Source organism: Callorhinus ursinus, unplaced genomic scaffold (assembly GCF_003265705.2).
Source record: "Callorhinus ursinus isolate GAN/ISIS: 27379988/994484 unplaced genomic scaffold, GSC_fseal_2.0 scaffold2, whole genome shotgun sequence".
Classification (NCBI taxonomy): domain Eukaryota; kingdom Metazoa; phylum Chordata; class Mammalia; order Carnivora; family Otariidae; genus Callorhinus; species Callorhinus ursinus.
In genome coordinates this window covers 17,822,264-17,843,266 of record NW_027397064.1, presented here as the reverse complement: position 1 = coordinate 17,843,266, position 21,003 = coordinate 17,822,264, and the positions used below count along the sequence as shown (strand labels likewise).

The following is a 21,003-nucleotide window of genomic DNA, read 5'->3' as shown; positions in this document are numbered from 1 at the left end:
CAGTATCATTCACCACTGTACCCCCAGCACACAGCCACGAGCCCGCTAAATATTGGTTGGAGAAATGAATTCGTGATGGTACTGCTAGAAACCATTAGTGTGGCATGAATAAGGGGCACGCCAACAAGCTGAGAGCAAAGGAGCCGGCTAGGAGAGGACAAGGGCGAGCTCCTCGCGGCGTCTCTGAAATGACACGACCGGAAGGGTAGAGCTGGACCTCTGGGACGAGCGGGCGGGAGGGGCTGGACAGTGAGGCAGGCATTGGCGAATGACAGCTGACGATGAGACAACCTTACAGGAGCTGGAAGTGAAGGTGCGGGGGCTGTGGGAAAGCGGAAGGAACCGGGGGATGGGGTGAGGGTTGCGCATGCGCCAGCCCAGCCTCCGCGGCGTCCTTGCGTGCGCGCGCACGAAGGGTCAAAACGGAAATGGCGCCGCGGGGCCGCGCGTCCGGGCAGCGAGCGGAAGTGGGTGTGAGAGCGGAAGTGGCCGGCTGGAGCCGGGGGCTGGGCGGGGACCGGGCTTGTCGGTGAGGCGGCAGCGGTGGCGGCGGCGGCTCGGCAGGCGGGTTCAGGCTTCGGGGGCCAGGTCGGTCGGGTGGGTGGGCGTCTCCACAGTCAGTGCGTGCGAGGACGAGCGCGCGCGTCTTCCCCTTCCCCCCCCCCCCGGTCCCTCTCCCCTTTCCCCTTTCCCCTGACCTCCTACCCCACCCAACCCCCCTTCTCAGGGGGCAGCAGGGCCGCTCCCTCCGTCCTTTCCTCCCTTACCCACCCTCACCCTCCCTTGTTTCTCCTTCCCCTGCCCGGGGCAGCCGCCGCCATGATCCTGCTGGAGGTGAACAACCGCATCATCGAGGAGACGCTCGCGCTCAAGTTCGAGAACGCGGCCGCCGGGTGAGCGCGCGCCCGGGGCCGGTGGGTGGCGGGGGAGGCAGAGTTGACCCCTGCTAGTCCGCAGTGTCGTTCAGTCCCCCAGACTTGGAGGGACGAGATGGGAGATCTGGCCGGGTGTGGGGACGGCCCTGGCGGGGTAAACGTGGGAGGCGACTGGGCGCGGTGGGGTGAGGGGCAGAGATGCGTGGGGAGAGGCTCGGAGGAAGGATGCGGAAGCGGCGAGTGGACCGGAGCGCGCGTGCCAAAGGGCAGGAGACCTGTGGGATGTGAGGGCAGCTGGGGCCGGAACTCTGGCCGGAGGATCCCATTGCCTTCTGGATCGAGCAGGGGACCCCTTACCTCTGTATTCCCCGTCATTGTTCTGAACCCCAAGAAAGCCCGTTTGAGATTGGGTTGGAAGGAGTTTCCAGGAATTCCCAGGACTGGAGGAGGGAAGAAGATGCAGGCCCACATCCCCACCGGCCTTCTCGCTCCCCAGCCCCACCCCCACCTCTACGTCTAAAGGAGCTGGAGGGAAGACTGAAAGACCCAGTCGTGCAGCCGGAAAAACGCGACTTGTCTAGTTTCCCTTCCCGGAACCGTACTGTTAAGACACACTGGCCATTTTGTTAACATATTTCTCAAGCAAAGCTGATAGTCTCCCCATTCACACCCGTCCCTTATCTCTCTTCTGAGGTTCTAATTTTCCTCTCCCCACCCATTTATCTTTTAAACTCTTAGACAAAACCCCTGGTCTGTGATTTTTAATGTGGTAATCCTGGCCCAGGTACACACTTAGAAGCATCCAAAGTCTATAAAGTTCTCAGATAACCTTTATCATTGGCCTTTTTAAAGGTAGGTTAGTGCATATTTCTAAGGCAGCCTTCTCTGTGAAACACAAGAATCAGTAGAAAACAGCCTCCTTCCCCAAAGCTGCTTTGCTTTTCTAATATTTAAAACGTGAGCCAAGGGTCTGGTTTTAGCTGCTAATTTTTGGTGACCTGTAGCCAGCCCCTTTGCCTCGTTTCCCCACTGTGAGGCTGGGGCTTCGCCTCTTGGTTACGCAGTTGAGGAAATAAGTGCAAACCTTCTGGTGAACTGGGAACTAGTCATAAGAAATAAGTACTTGGAGATAGGCAGATGGGAAAGGATTGGTGCAGGGGAAATTCTAAAGTGCTCACAATGAACTTGTGGCTTGGAGGCATAAAAAAAAAATACTTATAACCCACTGCTTAAATTGAACATACTATGTCTCCTGTCTCTTTTATAAGGTCACAGATTTTATCTGTAAAGTAAAGCATGGCTTTCGTTGAAGTAAGGCGTACAGTAAGCAGTAGCTACTGTTTCCTGCCAGGGGCTGCAGTTACTTATATCTGAAGCTAACTTGCTTCTTGTCTTCAGTCTCACCAGTTCCTTTGCATTTTAAATGTTTGAGTGAATCAGCTCAGAGTCTTATTTTGGGTGATCGCTGGGTACTTTTTTTGAGCAGTGTAGCACATCGGAGGAAGTTAAATTGACTTCTGCATTTTCACAGCTGAACCTCTTTAAGTGCATTCTCGAGTCCAGACTAGCAAAGAATGAGACCTGGGTGGTTATAAGCTGATCTACAAGATAAATGTCTGTTCATTTTCAAGTAGAAGCATGCCTTGTAGTATAGAAGTACATTCACATCTATTTGTGTATTTGTGATTCCAAAATGAAGCCCATTATCCAGAACATCAGCTCTTTTCCTTTTAAAAAATTAACTCTTAACAAAGTACCGTTTCAGAGGAATTAAAATAGGCACTCAAGTCTGGAAGCATAAGTTAGAACTTCTAAGACATTTCTTAACGAAGTATATGTTATCGCAATGTTGGATATTGGGGCAGGGCAGCAAATTTTGGCTTTTACTATGGCCTGTCTTCCCCTTGAGATGTGACTTTAAGTGTGCTCAAAACATACTCTGCTGAAGAGCGCCCTGAAGATCTTTGAAGAGACCCTGATAGCAGCCCTAGGAGGTAGGAGGTAGGAGGTAGGTGGGATTGCAGATGTAACACCCACCAGAAGCTGGCTTCTAAGCCCGCTGTTGAGTTTCCAGGCATACAGCGTGAGGCAGCAGCGAAGTAGTTAACGTATTTATCAAGGGGCATGGGTACTACACCAGAACTTCCAGCAAAAAATGACTAGTGTGATAATCATAAACATTTCTGGGATTCTACCAGTGCTCAGCACCAAGCAAGAACAGAGAAAGGAGGCCTTTCTGAGAGAGTCTGTTGACAAAAGTTAAAGAGGAGCTAAAGGGTGAGGTGTGTTAGAGTGGAGATGGAAGAGAAACATTAATGAAGGGGAGTAGCTTGGAAGAGAAACCCTGGAAATTGGAAAGGCTTTGCCAGTGTGGGAACCTGCTGGGAGAGGGCAGCTCCATCTGGCTTTCCGCTTCTCAGAGCAAACCAGTTGGGGAAATTTTGGTTCTGAGCAGCCTTTTCCAGAGTGAATCTCACAGTTCTGTGGTGTCCAATATAGTAGCCAGTGGCTACGTGTAGCTAGTTAAGTTTAAATGAGAAAGTGAAATAAAACTAAGTTCCTCACACCAGCCACGGTTCTAGTGCTCAGTTGCCCCCACATGTGGCTAGTAGCGGCCATATTTGGACAGCACACATGTAGAACATTTCCACTATTGCAGAAAGTTCTGTTGAACAGCACTAGCACTGTTAACAGCTACTGAAAATGCGAGCATGAGATAGTTTTAAATAAAGTTTTGTGGTATATGCTTCAGAATACAGTTGCAGTAATTTTCCTCCTGAGGTTGATTTTTTTTTTTTTTTTAAATAAAGCTGCAGACCATCCTGCTGAATCTTGCCTATAACATCCTACTAAGAGTCTAAACTAACTTTGGGTAAAACATTTGTTAATCTAAACTGTTGAACATTTAGGCATGATCACCTTTTAATTTGGAGGCAGTTCCAAAAAAGCCTAAGATTCATTCCCAACAAATTGCTTTTTATTTTTTCCTACCACATTCCTGGGAAAAATGGCTTATTGGAATGGTTCATATATCGTCACAAAATGGTAATTATTGGTAAATTGTCTACTCGACAGCCTACACACTATGAGAATATGCTGATTAAGAAGCCATGCTCAGTACTGCAAATAAGCTCATGCAGGTCTTGTCAACAGCATTGCCTTTTCATTTAGGAATTCTTACCCAGATGCCCAATTAAAACAAGTAATCTGGCAAATTAATTTAGTTTTTTGTTACTATATACATACCAAGAACCTTTCAGCCTCAGAAGCTAGGCCTGTCAACTTAAGAGTCTGGAGTCCAGAATTGAGGAAATGCTGTCAGATGCGAATTGCTGTTGATTTTAAGTGCATGCTGGCTCCTTGCCACAGCTGTGCATATTGTGGGGCTCTGTGGTTGTGTAGGGGGAGTGAAGCAAGCAGTACCAGTTGGGGTGGGCAAGGACTGTGGGAGGAGAAATTTGAGAAAGGAATAAATTAAATCTTGCTGATACCTTGTTCAGATTCCTGAATATGCTGCATGTGTCCTCAGAGAGACAGACTGGTTTGAAGTGATTTGGAATTGGGACATTGTTTAAACATCTAGAAGAAATGGAATGGTCTGGTTGGTCTTTTTACAGGTCATTATAGTTACACACTGTTGCCTGGCTTCTGACCTCCTTGGCACTGCTTTGTGCATGAAGCCCCAGAGCTATACTCCAGGAAACTGATGACTCCTTAAGGGCAGGGCCTATCACTTTGGTTATCTTTCTTTCCCAGCATCCTCACTGTATATATAGTTAGCTCAGTAACTATTCTCTTGGAATGGATGAAGCCAGGTGGAATGGATCTTAATTTCTTTAGGTGCTTAATTTATCACTATTCTGATACTGTGTGAATCAGCTTTTAGATCATCTTTGTTCTGCACATTTTGAGATCTGGCTTAGCAGAGAGTAGGGACCGCATTTTTTAGTCTTGGCTCAAATAGGTTGATGGGAGCCTTATAGGGGAGTTAACTGGAGAGTGATCAAAAACTTTGCGGTGAGAGATAGCCGAATTCAATAATTTCTCTCATTCAGCTCATAGAAGGGGTAAGTAGAAGAGGCACATAAATGGCCAAATGGGGAATTGGATGCATTCAGGAGTAAAAACTCCAAAATCCTTAATGAGAAAAGAGGATTGGAAAATAGTTGTCAGGAGTTCTTTAAGGATTTTAAGAATAGCTTTTGAAACCCATCTGAATGAATTGAATATGTTTTAGTGTCTTGTACTATCCAGTCAGTAACCCTGAGGACTTATCTAGCTGGTTTGTTCTAGGATTCTGGACATTACAACACTGTTCTGTTTCTCCTTACAGTGCTGACCAATTCCTGATTCTGGGAGTTAGCACAGTCCCACAACTTCTCCCAACCATGGCTTCAAAGTCTGGTCTTTTCTGACTTCACGTAGAAGAAAAACTAATTTATAGATCACTGTCTATGAATTAGACACTTTGCTCTAAGCTTTGAAATCCTAACTTCATTTGATTTCAAAATGTGCCTGTGTGACAGCAGTTCCCATTTACAGCTGAGAAAACTGGGCCTCTTGGGAGTTGTGGAAGGAGTAGACATTCATTAAGCACTGTGCAGATACCCTTCACTGGTGACTTCTAACCTTATTTATGATCTGTCACACACCACATGATATTTGTATGGCACATTTGAGTAAATGGTCTAGCCTAGAGATCCTGCTACTGGGCGGCCCTGAGGGCTGTGAGGATCATTATCTCAGCATGTCTGTAACTTAGTCGCAAGACACTGGTTGGGAAACTTTCCTGTACGCATGTCATCTCAATTAGTCTTCACAACAACCTTTTAATCTTCATTTTCTGGAAAAGGAACCTGAGGCTCAGCAATATCTGAACAACATTGAGTGTGGTTTATAGCCAGTAAGTGACAGGACTTGAGTTGAACAGTCAACTCTGAAGGACTTGGTTTTATTGTGATTAAACTCATTCCCAGCATCTGAAACTTTAGCAGATGGTAAACAAAAAAATAACTTAATCCATTTATCTTTTGGGCCTATTAAAGTGGTACACTTTCCCCCAGACCAGTCTTATTCCCCTCTAGCTCCGTGATTTTAAACCACAGAAGTAAATAACAAACACCTGGTCTTGGAATTGACACACCATCCTGTTTGCTATATTTGACTCTTGCTATGGTCTGTTTGTTGGGGCACATGACCCACATGACCTCTCAGGAAGACTCCTTTGGACAAATGCTCTCCTTTACAGCCTGTCTTCTCTATAACTGATTGTGCAGCCACAAATAGTAAACTAAAATATTAATGGCAGTGATTTGACAAATATTCCTGAGTCAGACAGCAACCACTTAGTATAGCTCTCCTAAGCAACTTCTTCCAGTGGGGATCTGTGCTTAGGGAACTTTACATCCTAGAGAAATTCAGAATTTCAGTTAAAATGTTTATAGGTTGGGGGGGCGCCTGAGTGGCTCAGTCAGTTAAGCTTCCAACCCTTGATCTCGGCTCAGTCGTGATCTCAGGGTCATGAGTAAAAGCCCTGCATTGGACTCCAAAAATTTTTAATGTTTACACCTTGGAACCCTAAGGTTTTTTATTTATACCTAATTTTTTTGAGGTAGGAGAGTGAGGAACTCAGTCCTTCGTTGGCTGAGTTAAAACCTAAGGATTAAAAAAAAAACAAAAACAAAAGAAAAACCCAGCCACCTACTAAGTGATGCAATATGGACTTTTACAAGCCTCCACCCTGACTTTTTGGCATAGCCACCCTTCCCCAGGAAAATATACTTCGGTGCTCCCTCCCATTGTGCAGCCTCTTCATAATTCCTTTAAGTGAGCCATAGATTAATGTTTGTGCTGCTGCTTCCTTTACTCTTGCTTTTTAGAGGTGAGGAGTGGTGGTTGGCCATTCATTGTCTTTGTCGCCTGGCTATAGTTTCAAATGAAAGATCAGAAGCAATTTAAGTTTTCATCTCGCTCTTTTCATCATATTCTGAACTCACTGCTTTTCTGTAAACCCACTTGGTGCTTCGGTTCTTAGAGTCTCCCAGAGTGATTCTCCTAAACCACACATGGATGGCTATGATGAAAGAGTAGAGTAGAACTCTGTATGTGACTTATATTGGTTGATTTTTCAACAGGGCTAACGTACACTTCATAGAAGCCAGTTTCCTGGAAGGGCATTGTGTAACATCTGCAGCGGCTTTTTAACACTCATAAACCCCCCTGTGTATTCCGTTATTTCCCAGCAACCTAGAGGGCAGCTCAGTCGTGGTGCCCTTTACAGGTAGGGGAGCGGAAGTAGTAAAAAGATGTACTTGATGTAAAAAGAAGTAAAAAAGATGTACTTGATGGTGAGGTCTTGAGCAAATTAGGCAAGGATAAATGTGGAAATGTGTGTGTCTTGTCTGCTGGTCCATAAACAAAGTGGAATCATTAGAGTCCTAGGTAGTTAGAGATAAAACCGGGGAGCCTTGGGGCGCCTGGGTGGCTCAGTCATTAAGCATCTGCCTTGGCTCAGGTCATGATCCCAGGGTCCTGGGATCGAGTCCCACGTAGGGCTCCCTGCTCGGCCAGAAGCCTGCTTCTCCCTCTCCCACTCCCCCTGTTTGTGTTCCCTCTCTCACTGTCTCTCTCTGTCAAATAATTAAAAAATCTTTAAAACAAAAAACATGGAGTCTTCCTTTGTTTCCTACCATTGGGCTCTGAGGAGAAGTGGGGAAATCACGTAAGGTTGCTTTTCATGGGAGGTTAATTGACCATTATTGTTTATAGCTAGGGTGTATGTCATGCCTTCTAGGTAATAACTCAGCAGCATTTATCAAGAAGTTTCTGTACCAGGCTGAGCAGGGAGCTGCACAGAAAGTATCAGACTGTTGTCATTGCCTTCCAGGATAAGTTTTATATCTCTTCTCTTGCTTTATCTTTAGCAGTTCTATGAGGTCGGTAGGATCACTTGTATTCTCCCATTTTATAGATGAATAAGAGAAAATAAAGGTGTGCAGGTGTTAATTTGTTTGAAAACATGGTCCTGATGAAAAGCTAAAGCTGGAAAATTGGTGTCTTGACTGTTCCCAGTGATTTCACAGTGTTATATTGTGCTATGCTTTCTATGCGGGTGCAGCACAGGAATTTCAAAACAAAACAAAACTAGGGTAGAACCAGGCAGAGGGCTTCGTGAAGGAGAGTGTTGAATACTTCGGTGACATTAAAGGAGAGGGAAAGACGTGTAGGAAGACTTAGAGACTGTCTTTGAAATGGTATAGAACTTCCCGTTTTATTTTATGGCCTGGAATTATCCTTTCATCTTTAGTGAATTAAAACCATTCTACATTCGTTTAGCAGCTTTCCTGCTGCATGTACTACCTCCACGTCCATCACTACTGGCCTGTGGGGGAGACATTGATTAGAAGATAGCATTTTGTAGTTCACATATGCAAATGTGCATATCATAGTCTTAAGGAATTCTGAACTGAAGCTAAGCACCAACCATGACAAAGATTCGACAGCAGCTGGAAAACAAAAACTGTATCTGTGCTGCTACCAAAAAGTATCCTCCACCTTAAGTGAGCCCAAAGGTGCCAGGTACATGAGAAAATGAGTTGTGTTCTCAGGTCAGCAGTAAGCATACGATTGGTCCAGAATGCTCTGATCTGAAATAAAGCTCAGAAGTCTTTGCAAGTCCCCTGGAAGCCAAGCAGCGATACAACTACCTTAACTAAGGGACTTTTCTTTTTGTCTTGCAGTAACAAACCAGAAGCAGTAGAAGTAACATTTGCGGGTAAGTGTCCTTACTTCAGCCCTGTTAAGAGAAGGCACAATATAAAAATAGAAAACAAAATCATTCCTAAAATAAGTTTTGAGATTTGGAGTCCTGTCCCTTGATTGTCAAGTCTTTTCGAGGTCTTTGTTTTAGATAATTATTTCATGGATTTATTGAACTGTGTAAAGTTACCTTCTGATATCTTAGAAGTTTGGGCTTACTGTTGTGGTGTAAACTCAAGTTTATTTATTTGGCAATGCTAAATTACTGTCTTCAAGCAGTCTTCATCTCAGTTTGCCTAGCACTAGAGTAGCGGGAAAACACGGAAAATACTAGAGACCTGTTCAACAAGTCAGAGAGAGGTTACTGCTTTCTAGTTCCTGTTAAGAATTAGATATCGATACTACTCACTTGCTGTGTGGACTTTGAGGAGTTAAACAATCACCCTCTATAAAGTGAGGATACTTGACTAGATCTTGGAAGACTTTTTGCAGCTCTAAAGTGCTGTGACTGGAGGCCAGGCACCATCCCTGTCCCCTCCCACTAACCAGCAGTGCCAGGTCTCCCTAAAGTGATGGTACTCAGCACCTGGTTTCAGGGACTACACAGGGTAAATCCTCTCTGTACTGAGGGAAAATAGAAGCCAAAGAGAGGGGAGGCCTGGATATAGATTAGAAGAAACTTAAGAAATAACCAAATGCAGCGTGGGGCCTTATTTGGATCTTAATTCAAATAAGACAACAGTATTTTAAAACCTTTTTTTTTTTTGAGGCAGAATATTTGAACACTTGACTGTATATTTGATACTAAGAAGTTGTTTTTTAAAATTTAGGCATGGCAGTGGTATTGTAACTGTGTTTTTTAAAAAATCCCTCTTTATCTCTGGAGATACATTCTGAAATATTTATGGATGAAATGATGTGATGTCTCAGATTTGCTTTAGAATAAATCATTGGGAGGGGACGTCTAAATGAAAGAAGATTGGCCATGTGTTGATAATTGTTGAAGTCACATGGGGGAAACTAGGAGTCCGTTATACGTTCTATTGTAGGTTTGTTTAAAATACATCACAACAAAAGCTTTTTAAAAAAAATGCTTTCAGTACCAAGCTGTGATGAAGGTAAGAATAGCTTTGTAATTTTAGAAGAGAGCAAAGAGATAAGTACTTGATAGTTCTATCCCAGTGTTTTTGCTGACTTTCTGCATGGATTTAAAATAAATACCATTTTACTCATATGCCTGTTTCCAAGGAGGACCTCCCTGTGGCCTGTAACAAGGTAGGCAGGTGCTTTGAGATCTTACTTCCCATTCCCAAGTTAAGCAGTTTTATTTACTTTCCTCACAGATTTCGATGGAGTCCTCTATCATATTTCAAATCCTAACGGAGACAAAACAAAAGTGATGGTCAGTATTTCTTTGAAATTCTACAAGGAACTTCAGGCACATGGTGCTGATGAGGTATGTTCCACATCATTTTCCTTGGGACTCTTGTTTCCTCTTCACCTTATTGGCACCTTACCACTCCTAGAAGGTCTGTGGCACTGGCCACTCTGGACAGCTTGCTCACCTAACCAGGGGCTCTTGACCCATAATGATATAAAGAAGCGTGTCTTTCAGAAAAAGCTTTAGAGCTTGTTGTTCATTACTCTAGAAATAAAGGTGTTCTCTAACCAATGAAAACAAAAACAACTTTAGTTCCCAAAAAATACACCAAAGAATACATTCTTTGACCAGTATAAAAATAGCTATCACAGGGCACCTGAGTGGCTCAGTCGGTTAACATCCAGCTCTTGATCTCAGCTCAGCATCTCAGGGTCGTGAGTTCAAGCCCTGCGTTGGGCTCCACGTTGTGGAGCCTACTTAAGAAATAGCTATCTCAAGACTGAGATGGGTTCCATTCTATTTCTGTAATATTGTAAAGCAGATATATAGCTCTGGCCTTTAAAGTTTATGGTCTTAATTTCTCATTCTGGAAATTTAAGCACAAATCTACCCTTTAAATTTTTTGATTTAAACTTCTTTAGAGCTGGCCGCTTTAAGTTTCTCTTCTTCCTTATGACTACCTTTGGGGAAGTAAGAAAGGCTGTCCATGTATTTTGAAATTCTTGATGGCCATGCCTTATTCACTGGCCTCTTTCTATAGCTAAAGTAGCAGGTTTGGTTCCTGTTGAACTATATTTGCTCTGGGGAGAGCCATTTATGGAAGAAAGAAAATGCTGTTACACTAGTGTGCGCACGTTGTGGTTGGGTCTCAAAGCAGGAAGTATGACTCAGTTCCTGAATCAGTTTTCAGATATCTTTTAGTTTTAACAAGCTAGGTTCTCCTTAATCTGGTGAATGAAGATAACGGCCATTTCTGTTTTCTTTCTGATTAAGAGCAGTAGCTTTTGAAATATTTAAAATTTATGCAATGAAAAGGCTGTTTGCAATAAAAAAATCAAAATCCATCTCAATAATATTTTGGTATTAAAACCAAAATTGGTATTAAATACAGTCCCAAGAGTCATAGGCAGTCATTTTTCTTAGTTATTCATATGCAGTTGATCTGTCCCAGCAGTTCAAGGGAAGAGCCAAAACCTTTTGTGATTTGCCTCATAAGTTCAATGGAAGAAGAGATGTTTAGAGAATTTGTGTTCAGGGTGATTTTACCTGAAAGAAAAGCTTCAGGAGGAAGACCTAGTCTCATAAAACGTATGAAGGATCATTCTATAAAAGTTAGTGGCTGGGCGCCTGGGTGGCTCAGTCGGTTAAGCGACTGCCTTCGGCTCAGGTCATGATCCTGGAGTCCTAGGATCGTGTCCCACATCAGGCTCCCTGCTCAGCAGGGAGTCTGCTTCTCCCTCTGACCCTCTTCCCTCTCGTGCTCTCTATCTCTCATTCTCTCTCTCTCAAATAAATAAATAAAATCTTTAAAAAAAAAAAAAGTTAGTGGCCAACTCTTCCCTTTACCAGATTAAGTACAAAAGGGAACAAGTGACCATTAAAGTGGCCCCGCTTTTGATTAACCATAAAATGACTACCTGAAAAGAATTGTTAAAGCTTTGAACAGACAACCCAAAATTATGTAATCGTTCTCCCCAGACAGTCCTCTCTCTTTAAGATGCAGGCACAATGATAATAATAATCTTTGGAAGTGAAAGAAAGCGTTAAAGCTAGATTTCTTAAATCTTTCCAGTCTGTGCCTTCTGCACACTGGAACTCCACAACACAGTGCTATTCTTGTAGTTCCCACAGGGTCAACCAACCAACCCCACCCTCCCAAGTGGGTGGAGCAAGTTAACACTCACAGTTTTGGAGCAGAGTACATAGTACTCTGTACAGAGTGCACAGTAAAAGGCTCTCTGGGTTGGTTAAATAGTGACCAGCCTGTGATAACCAGAGGAAGCTTGCTACTTTGCCCAGGCCCTTTTTCAAGGCAGAAAGCCCCTGCTGCTAGGATGGGGAGGTCTGATGGTGAGGACTGATGGGGTGCCTCCACCCATCTCCTGGGGTCAGGTTGGAAGAGGGGGGCACTCAGTGGAAAAGTGAATCATGGTTAAATGTGCAAGTGAAATCAATAGGGAAGCGTTGGCTGGTTTTGCCAGGTGGAAGGAGCAGAGGAGTTAAACAGGGTATGTTTGGCTCTAAGAACCTTTCAGATCTCAAAATATTAAGCTTGGAATTAAACTAAATCTTAGGAGCTATGTTTTTTTCTTCCACATCTAATTTCCCCTTCCTCCAAGTACCCAGAGTGCACATGGTACAGTATTGTAGCTCAGAGATATCATGCTAGTTAAAATTCTTCTGGGATGTGCCTGTTATTCCCCCCACCCCAAGACTCCTTAGGAGAAGTGGTATATAGTACACCTAAAGGTGAGATCTCTCTGTGCCACCAACAAACTCTGTGACCTTAACCTCTCCCTTCAGTTCCTCTTCTGTAAAAGAGATAACCTTAACAGTGGCTGTATGGTCACCAGATCGGAACTGCATGTGGCATTACTTGTCATTTGCCTGTATACAAACAAGTGTGCTCCCAGTCGGGCATTGAGGTCTGTTCTGTTTCCATAGTTTGCAGATAGAGAATTTCTTCCAGCTGTAGGAAAGTGGTAAAATAAATATGTGGAATATTAAAGAGTATTTAAGAATAGAAAGGAGGGTGCCTGGGTGGCTCAGTCGTTAAGCTTCTGCCTTCGGCTCAGGTCATGATCCCAGGGTCCTGGGATCAAGCCCCACATCGGGTTCCCTGCTCGGCAGGAAGCCTGCTTCTCCCTCTCCCACTCCCCCTGCTTTTGTTCCCTCTCTCGCTGTCTCTCTCCCTCTCTCTGTCAAATAAATAAATAACAGGAAGGAAAGAACCTCACCATGTGATAATTTTTTCAAATAGGACATAAAGTACATGGTTTGCTGCTGCGGGTTTTTTTTTTGTTTGTTTTTTAATATCTAGAGGGTGCATGGAAAGTAAGATTAGAAAAAAACCTCAATATTCACTCAGCTCTATTTATTGCCAATCCCCATATGCAGGCATGAGTGGGTGCAGAGACCAGAGCCTGCTCACATGGAGCTCCCCTCTAGGACTACCTGCATTAGCACTAGTAGTCCCCTCTAGGACTACCTGCATTCCATTTGGCTGATGGAATCCTGTAAAACCTGCATATGTAACTCTTACAATTAAAACAAAATTTAATGCTTTTGTTCGCTTTTAATTTGGTAACTTGTCATAGATTAAGTGTCCCCCCTTTTTTTTTTGGTATCCCAGAAAATTCCAGAGGATCATTAGTGTGTTTGTGGTGAGATAGTGTTGAGAAATTGAATAAATGTCTAGAGACAAAACCCTGCAGCCTGTTGTACTAATCTTACATACACTGTTACATACATGGACCTCCGTTTTCCCTTGTGAAATAGTGACGGCATCTTCCCTCCCTATGTATGTTTTAATGAGAGTTAAGAATAAGCCATGTCTGGGACGCCTGGGTGGCTCAGTCGTTGAGCGTCTGCCTTCGGCTCAGGTCATGATCCCAGGGTCCTGGGATCGAGGCCGCATTGGGCTCTCCCCTCAGCAGGAGGCCTGCTTCTCCGTCTCCCACTCCCCCTGCTTGTGTTACCTTCTCTCCCTGTCTCTCTGTCAAATAAATAAAATCTTAAAAAAAAAAAAAGAATAAGCCATGTCTGTTTTGCCTCTTACACATACAAAGACTACTAAATACCAAAAAGTTATTAAGTTCTGATGGCTGTAATGTTTATTTTTTTCTATCATCAGATAGCTGCTTTTTTCTTCTGCTTAATGTAGCCTATATAACATTTAAGTCTGAACTAGTCCTTCCAAAAGATTTGTTTCTTAAACTGTCAGCCTAGGAACAGTTTCCACCAGGTAAAGCAATCGCTCTGACAGAGAAATAGGAAGGTGTATAAACGGTTCTTGTTTTATCATTTACTCCCCAAAGCTGGAGAGTAGCCAGCAGTAAGTATTGGTTTGCGGGGAGAGACATTTAGAGAGTCCTGCCTTCTGTGGGCCCACCAGTAAATAAACGGCTGTGGTTCAGTGATCTCTTGTCTTTTGTCATAAAACTCATGATGAGCTAAGTAATTTTAAGGCTTGCAAGATAAGCAGACTAACTGGAATCTCTTCCCAGCAATTCTGGCTTTATCTCTTCACTCACCTGGGTTACTGGTTTGGCCTGTACTTAGGTGGTAACTAACATCTACTCTCACTTGGATTTAACATCTTTTGCACTCTTGAAAACAAAAGTGATTGTGTGCGATGTACGATATATGGGAGGAGAACAGAGAACATACAAAGGGTGTGACCACGTCCTAAAAGAGTAAAAGATGAGCTTGATTGAAAAACCGATCATAGATTAATCTTTTGGATTTTTTTTTTTTAAGCAAGATTTTGTGGGGTTTTTTTTTAAGATTTTATTTCTTTATTTGAAAGCAAGAGACAGCATGAGTAGGAGGCGGAGGGAGAAACAGACCCCCTGCTGAACAGGGCTCAATCCTAGGACCCTGAGATCATGAACTGAGCCAAAGGCAGATGCTTAACTGAGCCACCGAGGTGCCCCTAACCTTTTGGATTTAATCTCAGTTCCATGAGTGACTTGCTTGGGAACTCAGATATATCTGCTTCCCCTTGTGTCTTCATTGTCCCATCCACCAAATGAAAAATTCTGTCTTAGAAGAAGCATGGCAAATACAGTGCTTTAAAAATAATGACATTATCGGGCGCCTGGGTGGCTCAGTTGGTTAAGCAACTGCCTTCGGCTCAGGTCATGATCCCAGGGTCCTGGGATTGAGTACCACATCGGGCTCCCTGCTCAGCAGGGAGCCTGCTTCTCTCTCTGCCTCTGCCTGCCACTCCCCCCTGCTTGTGCTCTTTCTCTCTGTCAAATAAAGAAATAAAATCTTTTTTTAAAAAAATAACGACATTATCATGACCTTTGGATTAACATTTGTTTTTGTATTTTCTAGTTATTAAAGAGGGTGTACGGGAGTTTCTTGGTAAATCCCGAATCAGGTATGTAGTAATGTGAGCAACTGTGGAGTGACATGGGAAGAGACCTGTCCTGTTTGTACTCTGCTTTCTTTAACCAAAGCATTTCATTTAAATATTGTTCATTTTACAAATATTTCTGCCTGAGCCCAGTTCGCACTTTAATCCTCTCCATAAAAATAGTTTTTAAGGGGCTTTACTTTGTCCAGTAATGGTACACAGTGTGGTTTGCAGAACTGATGTGTGTCATTTTTAACACTTATGTGGTGGAGCCAAGTAACTTGCAACCAGTGAGCCACTTTGGTTTGCTCATGGTGATTACAATGCCTTTTGAGACTGAGCAAACATTGATTTTCACCTTAGCCCCTAGTAGCACCATTTTCTGTACTTTGCACTTTTGGAGAAGGAAACACAACTATTCTCACATATTCAAGGAACAAAAATTTCAGCCCCCTTTTTAACCCATTCTTCTAATAAAGAATAAATAGCCTCTTTGCAGCCAGAGGAATTGAAAAGCACCATGGCCTTCCTTGATTACAACAGCTATGTTCCTACTGCTTTACAGGAAATTTAAAGCAGAAAAACGGAACATTGTTTTCATCTTTGTGAATAAGTGGTAGCCTCAAATTCTGAAGCATTTAGCTGGGCCCCCTGATGAGGACCAAGTGGTTAAGTTCCTTTGAACATAATATTACTAGCATTTTGTTTCTGTGGTACTTCGATTAGCAAATTGTTCTAAGAAGGAAGTACATCTGTCTTTTCACAGCTGTTACTTTTGCTAGCTTATTTCCTCCCCCAACCTTTTTGTGTGGTTTTTGTTTGCTTATTTGTTGTCATTTTTATAAAGTGACATGCCTCACCAGTCCCAGTAGAAGACCTTCCCCTGTCTTCTGTATGCTGTGGAAACAAAATATCAAATACAGAAAGAGGTCTTTCGGATATAACTTGTTACTAGGAATACTGTAGGTGGGAGCATTGACTGCAGTCCATAAAGAATACTAGAGTGTGTTTCATCCCCAAATTGATGATAAAAGTATATCGAGAAATAACCAAAAAATAAATAACACTAAGATTTAAGGGGAATCAAGGAATTTCAGAGAGAGAAGAAGGAAGAAACAGAACTAGAACGGAAAAAGTTGTGTTGGAACTCTTGGGCATACTTTACCCAGCTCAGATCCTACAATCTATCAGAACCACTGGAGTGCTTATGTTTCTGTCCCTGGGCCTTTTCTTCCACTTCCTGCTAAAAGCACAAGCCATTGCCAGATTGCAGACCTTGTGTTCATACAAGTGCAAAGTATAAAAACATGTGAAAGTTGTGTGTCTCCTCCTGTTTTTCTGTGGGTTTGTCTAGGCAAGTTGTCCAGGCCATACTAGATTTTTACTTTTAATCCATCCTCAGTATGTTTCTCTTCATCATATCAAAGCCTTACTTAGAGTCTGACTTTAGCTATAGTTTCACTTAGTTTTATTGGCTTCTTAAAACTAACAAACCTCAACTATATATTTTCGTTTTCTGTCTAATCTTTAACCCTGTAGTCTGTTTGCCTATCTGGTTTTCAGGTACCCAAAATGGAATGATGATTGATATTATTTAATATTGGAGTGCCAAAATATATTAACACAATCTAGAACAGAGATTTAGATAGCCCATGTTCTCCGTGAAGATGAATCCAACAAAAACAGACTTCAGGAATGCTCTTGGGAAAAAATTAAATAGTGACAAAGTATAAATGTTTAAGATATTCCATACAGTTCTGGTAAAATTATTCCCAGCAGTTACCCAGACTATGAAATGATCCTCAGTGATGTACAGATACCCTTGAGCAGAGCCGCCTCTAGGCTTTTTGGCGTGTATCAATCATTTGATTAACTACTCAGTTGTCCTAACCGTGGTTGCTGGAACTCGTACTCAGCATGCTGTAAAGAGGGGGAGTAGTGTGCAGTGGTCAGCGGACTTGGCTTCGGGTCCCATTTATTGATGACCTACTGTGTTCTGGGTGCTTTAAAATACTTAACGCTCTCTCAGTTTTCCCAGGGGCCTCCACCAGGAATTATAGAGGTTAGGTAGTTTGTCCAAGGTCACAAAGTGGCGAGGCCAGGATTTGGACCCCGTTCTATTCAACTCAAAATAGAGTTGCTCACACCTGTATATCGTGCTGCATTTAGCACGGCACTTTGCTCCTTTGAACTTGTTTTCCCTCTAAAATGGGAATAACTGTATATGGCTTGCCTACTTCAAAGAATTCTTACAGAGATCAAATGAAGTAAAATATTTTAAAACACTGAAATTTTTATAGCGTTTACAAGTAAAAGCTATTGGGAAGGTACACACGTGTGTACACACACACACACACACACACACACACACACCTTTTTAGGTTTGTCCATACCTTGCCTCCTCCCACAAAGGGTTTGTGATGGTATGTAAGGGGTTTTTGGTTTTTTTTAATCAAAAAGCTACCCAGTGCTAATTAACGTTAGCACTTGGCAGTTAAACCAGCAGAGAAAAATATGTAACTCCTATTATTATAGCTTGATAGCATACACAAGTGCCCCCTTCACTACTGTGTCTAGAACACTAAATTTCTACTTAAAAGTTCCTGGATTATGGTTTCTCCCTATTCCTTATTTGTAATCAGTCATCTTTGATATTGATTCAACTTTTTGCATAGCACTTGTTAATTAGCTATATATATTTACAGTGGTTTTATAAGGAAGTTTTATTTTACCTCATTTGCCATTTGAGGCAGATGGGAATGGATAGCAATCTATCTCATTTAAAAGTATGGACACTGAAACAAAATAAAATGTCATTAGAACCTGCAGTTTTTTGGTTTTGTTCCTAATAGAACCACTGTTTTTTTTGTTTTTTGACTTTTTTCCCCTCTCCAGGGTACAATGTCTCGTTGCTATATGATCTTGAAAATCTGCCGGCATCCAAGGATTCCATTGTGCATCAGGCTGGCATGTTGAAACGAAATTGTTTTGCCTCTGTCTTTGAGAAATATTTCCAATTCCAAGAAGAGGGCAAGGAAGGCGAGAACAGGGCAGTTATCCATTATAGGGATGATGAGACCATGTGAGTATAGAACTTGGTCCTAAAGCCTGGGTGTGGCTATTACATGCCCTTACTGAAAGATACACGGTTAGGTCAGACCTTAAGCTCTATTGTGTGAATCCCACTAATATGTCTTTCTCATAAAATTGTTTAAGCCAGGATGTAGATGACAGAGGAGAAAAGGGGGCCATTTCTGCTGATCTCCAGATATCAGAAGTTGGCAAAATCTGAAAGGGGAATCCAGTGCTTTCCTTTAAGGCACCACTATTGAAGGTCCCCTTCAGTCACACAGCCTGGGTAACGAGGGAGGGGGGACTGTGCATTCTGTGTGTTTGCAACTCTTGGATCATCTACATAGTAGAACTCTCCTAGTATATAAAGAAATTTTTTAAAGTGAAGTTCTTAGAGTTATTAATCCTAGACTCCATGTCCTACCACACAGACAAGTCAGTACCAGCTACTCAGGGTGATTTTCCTCTCCTTCCTCTCTTAGGGCATGCATGTGTTATACTGACTTTGTTGGCCATACATACTGAGTCTCCCTTGGCATGCCTTGTTTTATGAACTAAGAGATTTAGGACTTTACCCACCTACTTCACTTTGGAGATCAAGTTCTTGACAAAGTCTCGTGCTGATTCTGTACTTCTTACCTCATGGGTTTTGTTCCCCTCAGGTACGTTGAATCTAAAAAGGACAGAGTCACAGTAGTCTTCAGCACAGTGTTTAAGGATGATGACGATGTGGTCATTGGAAAAGTGTTCATGCAGGTATGGATCGGACGTCTTATGGGGGGACACCATGGTGGTGGTTTATACCTTGGCACCGAAACACACCATGACCATAGAAGAGAGAACTGGCACTCTGAGGGTGCCAGCACTTGTTGAAGATTTCATTAAACAGCTCCCACCAAACTCACTGCGTGTAGTTTTTCCTTAGTGCCTTTAGCCTTTTGCAGGACTGGATTGGACTGGAGAGAGAATTGAGGATTAAACATACTTATGGTATGACTGAGTTTTAAGCACCCTTGCTGCCATAGGGTCTTCAATTTAAAGCTTAGTCATGTTTCCTACCCTCTTGTGTTTCCTGCAGTTTCTGGCACGGTCCATTCTTGGCTTGATTTAGTCCTGAAGTCTTCTCAGAGCAGAATCTCTAGAAAATTCCTAAGTAGTAGATAGTACATCAGTAGGGTAGAGTCGTTGAGCAGACAGCGAGGCAAACTGGAGTTTGCCTGAGGTCACCATAGAACGCCTCCTTCAGAAGCAGCTCACCTACCAAGAAGAGGAACGGGGCTCAGTGGGACATTTTGTAATTGGATTTCTGGTACAGTTGGACTCCAGTCTGATACAATACCCCATTGTGGCATTGTCATGCTGTCTGCTAACCAGTTGCTGGCTCTAAGATAATGAGAGCTTGTCGTTGAAGTGATAACCAGGCTGATTTCTTCCGAGATGGCTCAGCATTTAATATGTAGTACGGTGGTTAAATTTTCCAACACCTTTTGTACGTTCATCGTGTTGCTTGGCAGGGTGAAGAGATTTAAGAATTCTGGGACAGAATCTTTTTTGCTACATGGAGCTGAAAAATGGTTGTGCCTAATGTAGTGAGGATATTTTATGGGTATTCTCTCTTAAGCGGCTAGGAAAATAAAGTGAGAGCCTCAATTTCATCCATCTTTAGTGGCTTTTTGTGTTTAGTCTAATTAATCAGAAACTCTAATTTTGGAGCCACAATGCAGAAAAATTGGGATATTGACACTTAGCATTTGAGAGTACTAAACTTTGAGAAAGAGAGAGAGAGAGAGAGAGTGTGTGTGTGTGTGTGTGTGTGTGTGTGTACACATATATAGACCTCTATCTTGGGTCCTAAATGTAAGCTTCCAGACAGGCATTTCATCTGTTTTTAGGCAGAATTGACGGGAATTAAATGCAGTAGCTTAGAAATTGGGCTGAATCCAGACTGACAAACTAATTTTAAAAGCTATCAAGTATATATTTAGATTTGGCTGGTTTTTTACCAATCTTGTTCCATTTTATGCTTTAAACGGACCTTATCTTGGAGAGCTTACAGGAGATTTGTTCCTTAGGAGAATATTGTGTATTTTTTTGCATATGAATTTAAACTCCTCCCTCAAAATACATGCAGTAGGGCACTGGTCTAAAAGGGAAAAGAAAGTCTCCGCATTTTTGCACTGACAGTATCTCTAGTTAGTGACTGGACTGGCACCATGCAGCCCCATCTGGTGTCCAGGGATGTGGAAGGGCTGTGCTCGGGAAGCCATCTGCCTTGCCTCCCTTCTCCACAGAGTCGAAGGCTGGGGCAATTTATTTGAAATGACCTTAGAAACCTGGGCTTATTTTGTTAGATTTTACACCAAAATAAATCATCTGAGACTTTTCCTGGACTTCGTTATTTTAAATTCCTAGAACAGTGAATGTCTAGCACAGAATGGTGGGACCCAGGGACACTGTTAGAAGTTCCTCCAGGTCACTGACCTGCTTGCTGTGGGCCTTTATGAGTTTTCCCCTCCTGGCGTGGACCTCCAGCCTGGTCAGAACACAATTCCTGCTTTGGTAGTCAGCAGGCCAACTCTGAGGGGTGCTTCCTGCCTTTAGGAAAAAGATGGAGTTTCCATGCGCCACTCACATGGATATTTTAGTGTTTGCCTTTGGTGCATTATCTTTGTCAGCATGCAAGCTGAGCACTAGAGAAAGTCTGGTATAGACACCATGTCACTGCTCATTCTGTGAAAAGCATTAGGAACAATACAATTTTGGAGATTAGAGTATGGTGAACTAGAATATTTTTCATATTTTTAGATCTTAACATCAGCCCCATAACCAAGAAA

General features: G+C 42.7%; 1 protein-coding gene across 3 annotated transcripts in view; it reads left to right on the top strand.

Annotated features, from left to right (window-relative positions):
- The first annotated feature begins 438 nt into the window (after positions 1-438).
- The window catches only part of ARPC2 (actin related protein 2/3 complex subunit 2), a 29,078-nt gene continuing 8,513 nt past the window's right edge, over positions 439-21,003 (top strand). Inside the window, exons 1-7 of one of the 3 annotated variants that reach the window (XM_073878704.1) lie at positions 439-588; positions 812-893; positions 8,615-8,649; positions 9,977-10,089; positions 15,076-15,121; positions 17,993-18,179; positions 18,832-18,925. In XM_073878704.1, coding sequence (XP_073734805.1) covers positions 820-893; positions 8,615-8,649; positions 9,977-10,089; positions 15,076-15,121; positions 17,993-18,179; positions 18,832-18,925 — 549 coding nt within the window. In that variant the 5' untranslated portion in view covers positions 439-588; positions 812-819. The remainder of the gene's footprint in view (positions 589-811; positions 894-8,614; positions 8,650-9,976; positions 10,090-15,075; positions 15,122-17,992; positions 18,180-18,831; positions 18,926-21,003) is intronic. The other 2 variants (XM_025891719.2, XM_073878712.1) reach the window with 2 other exon arrangements.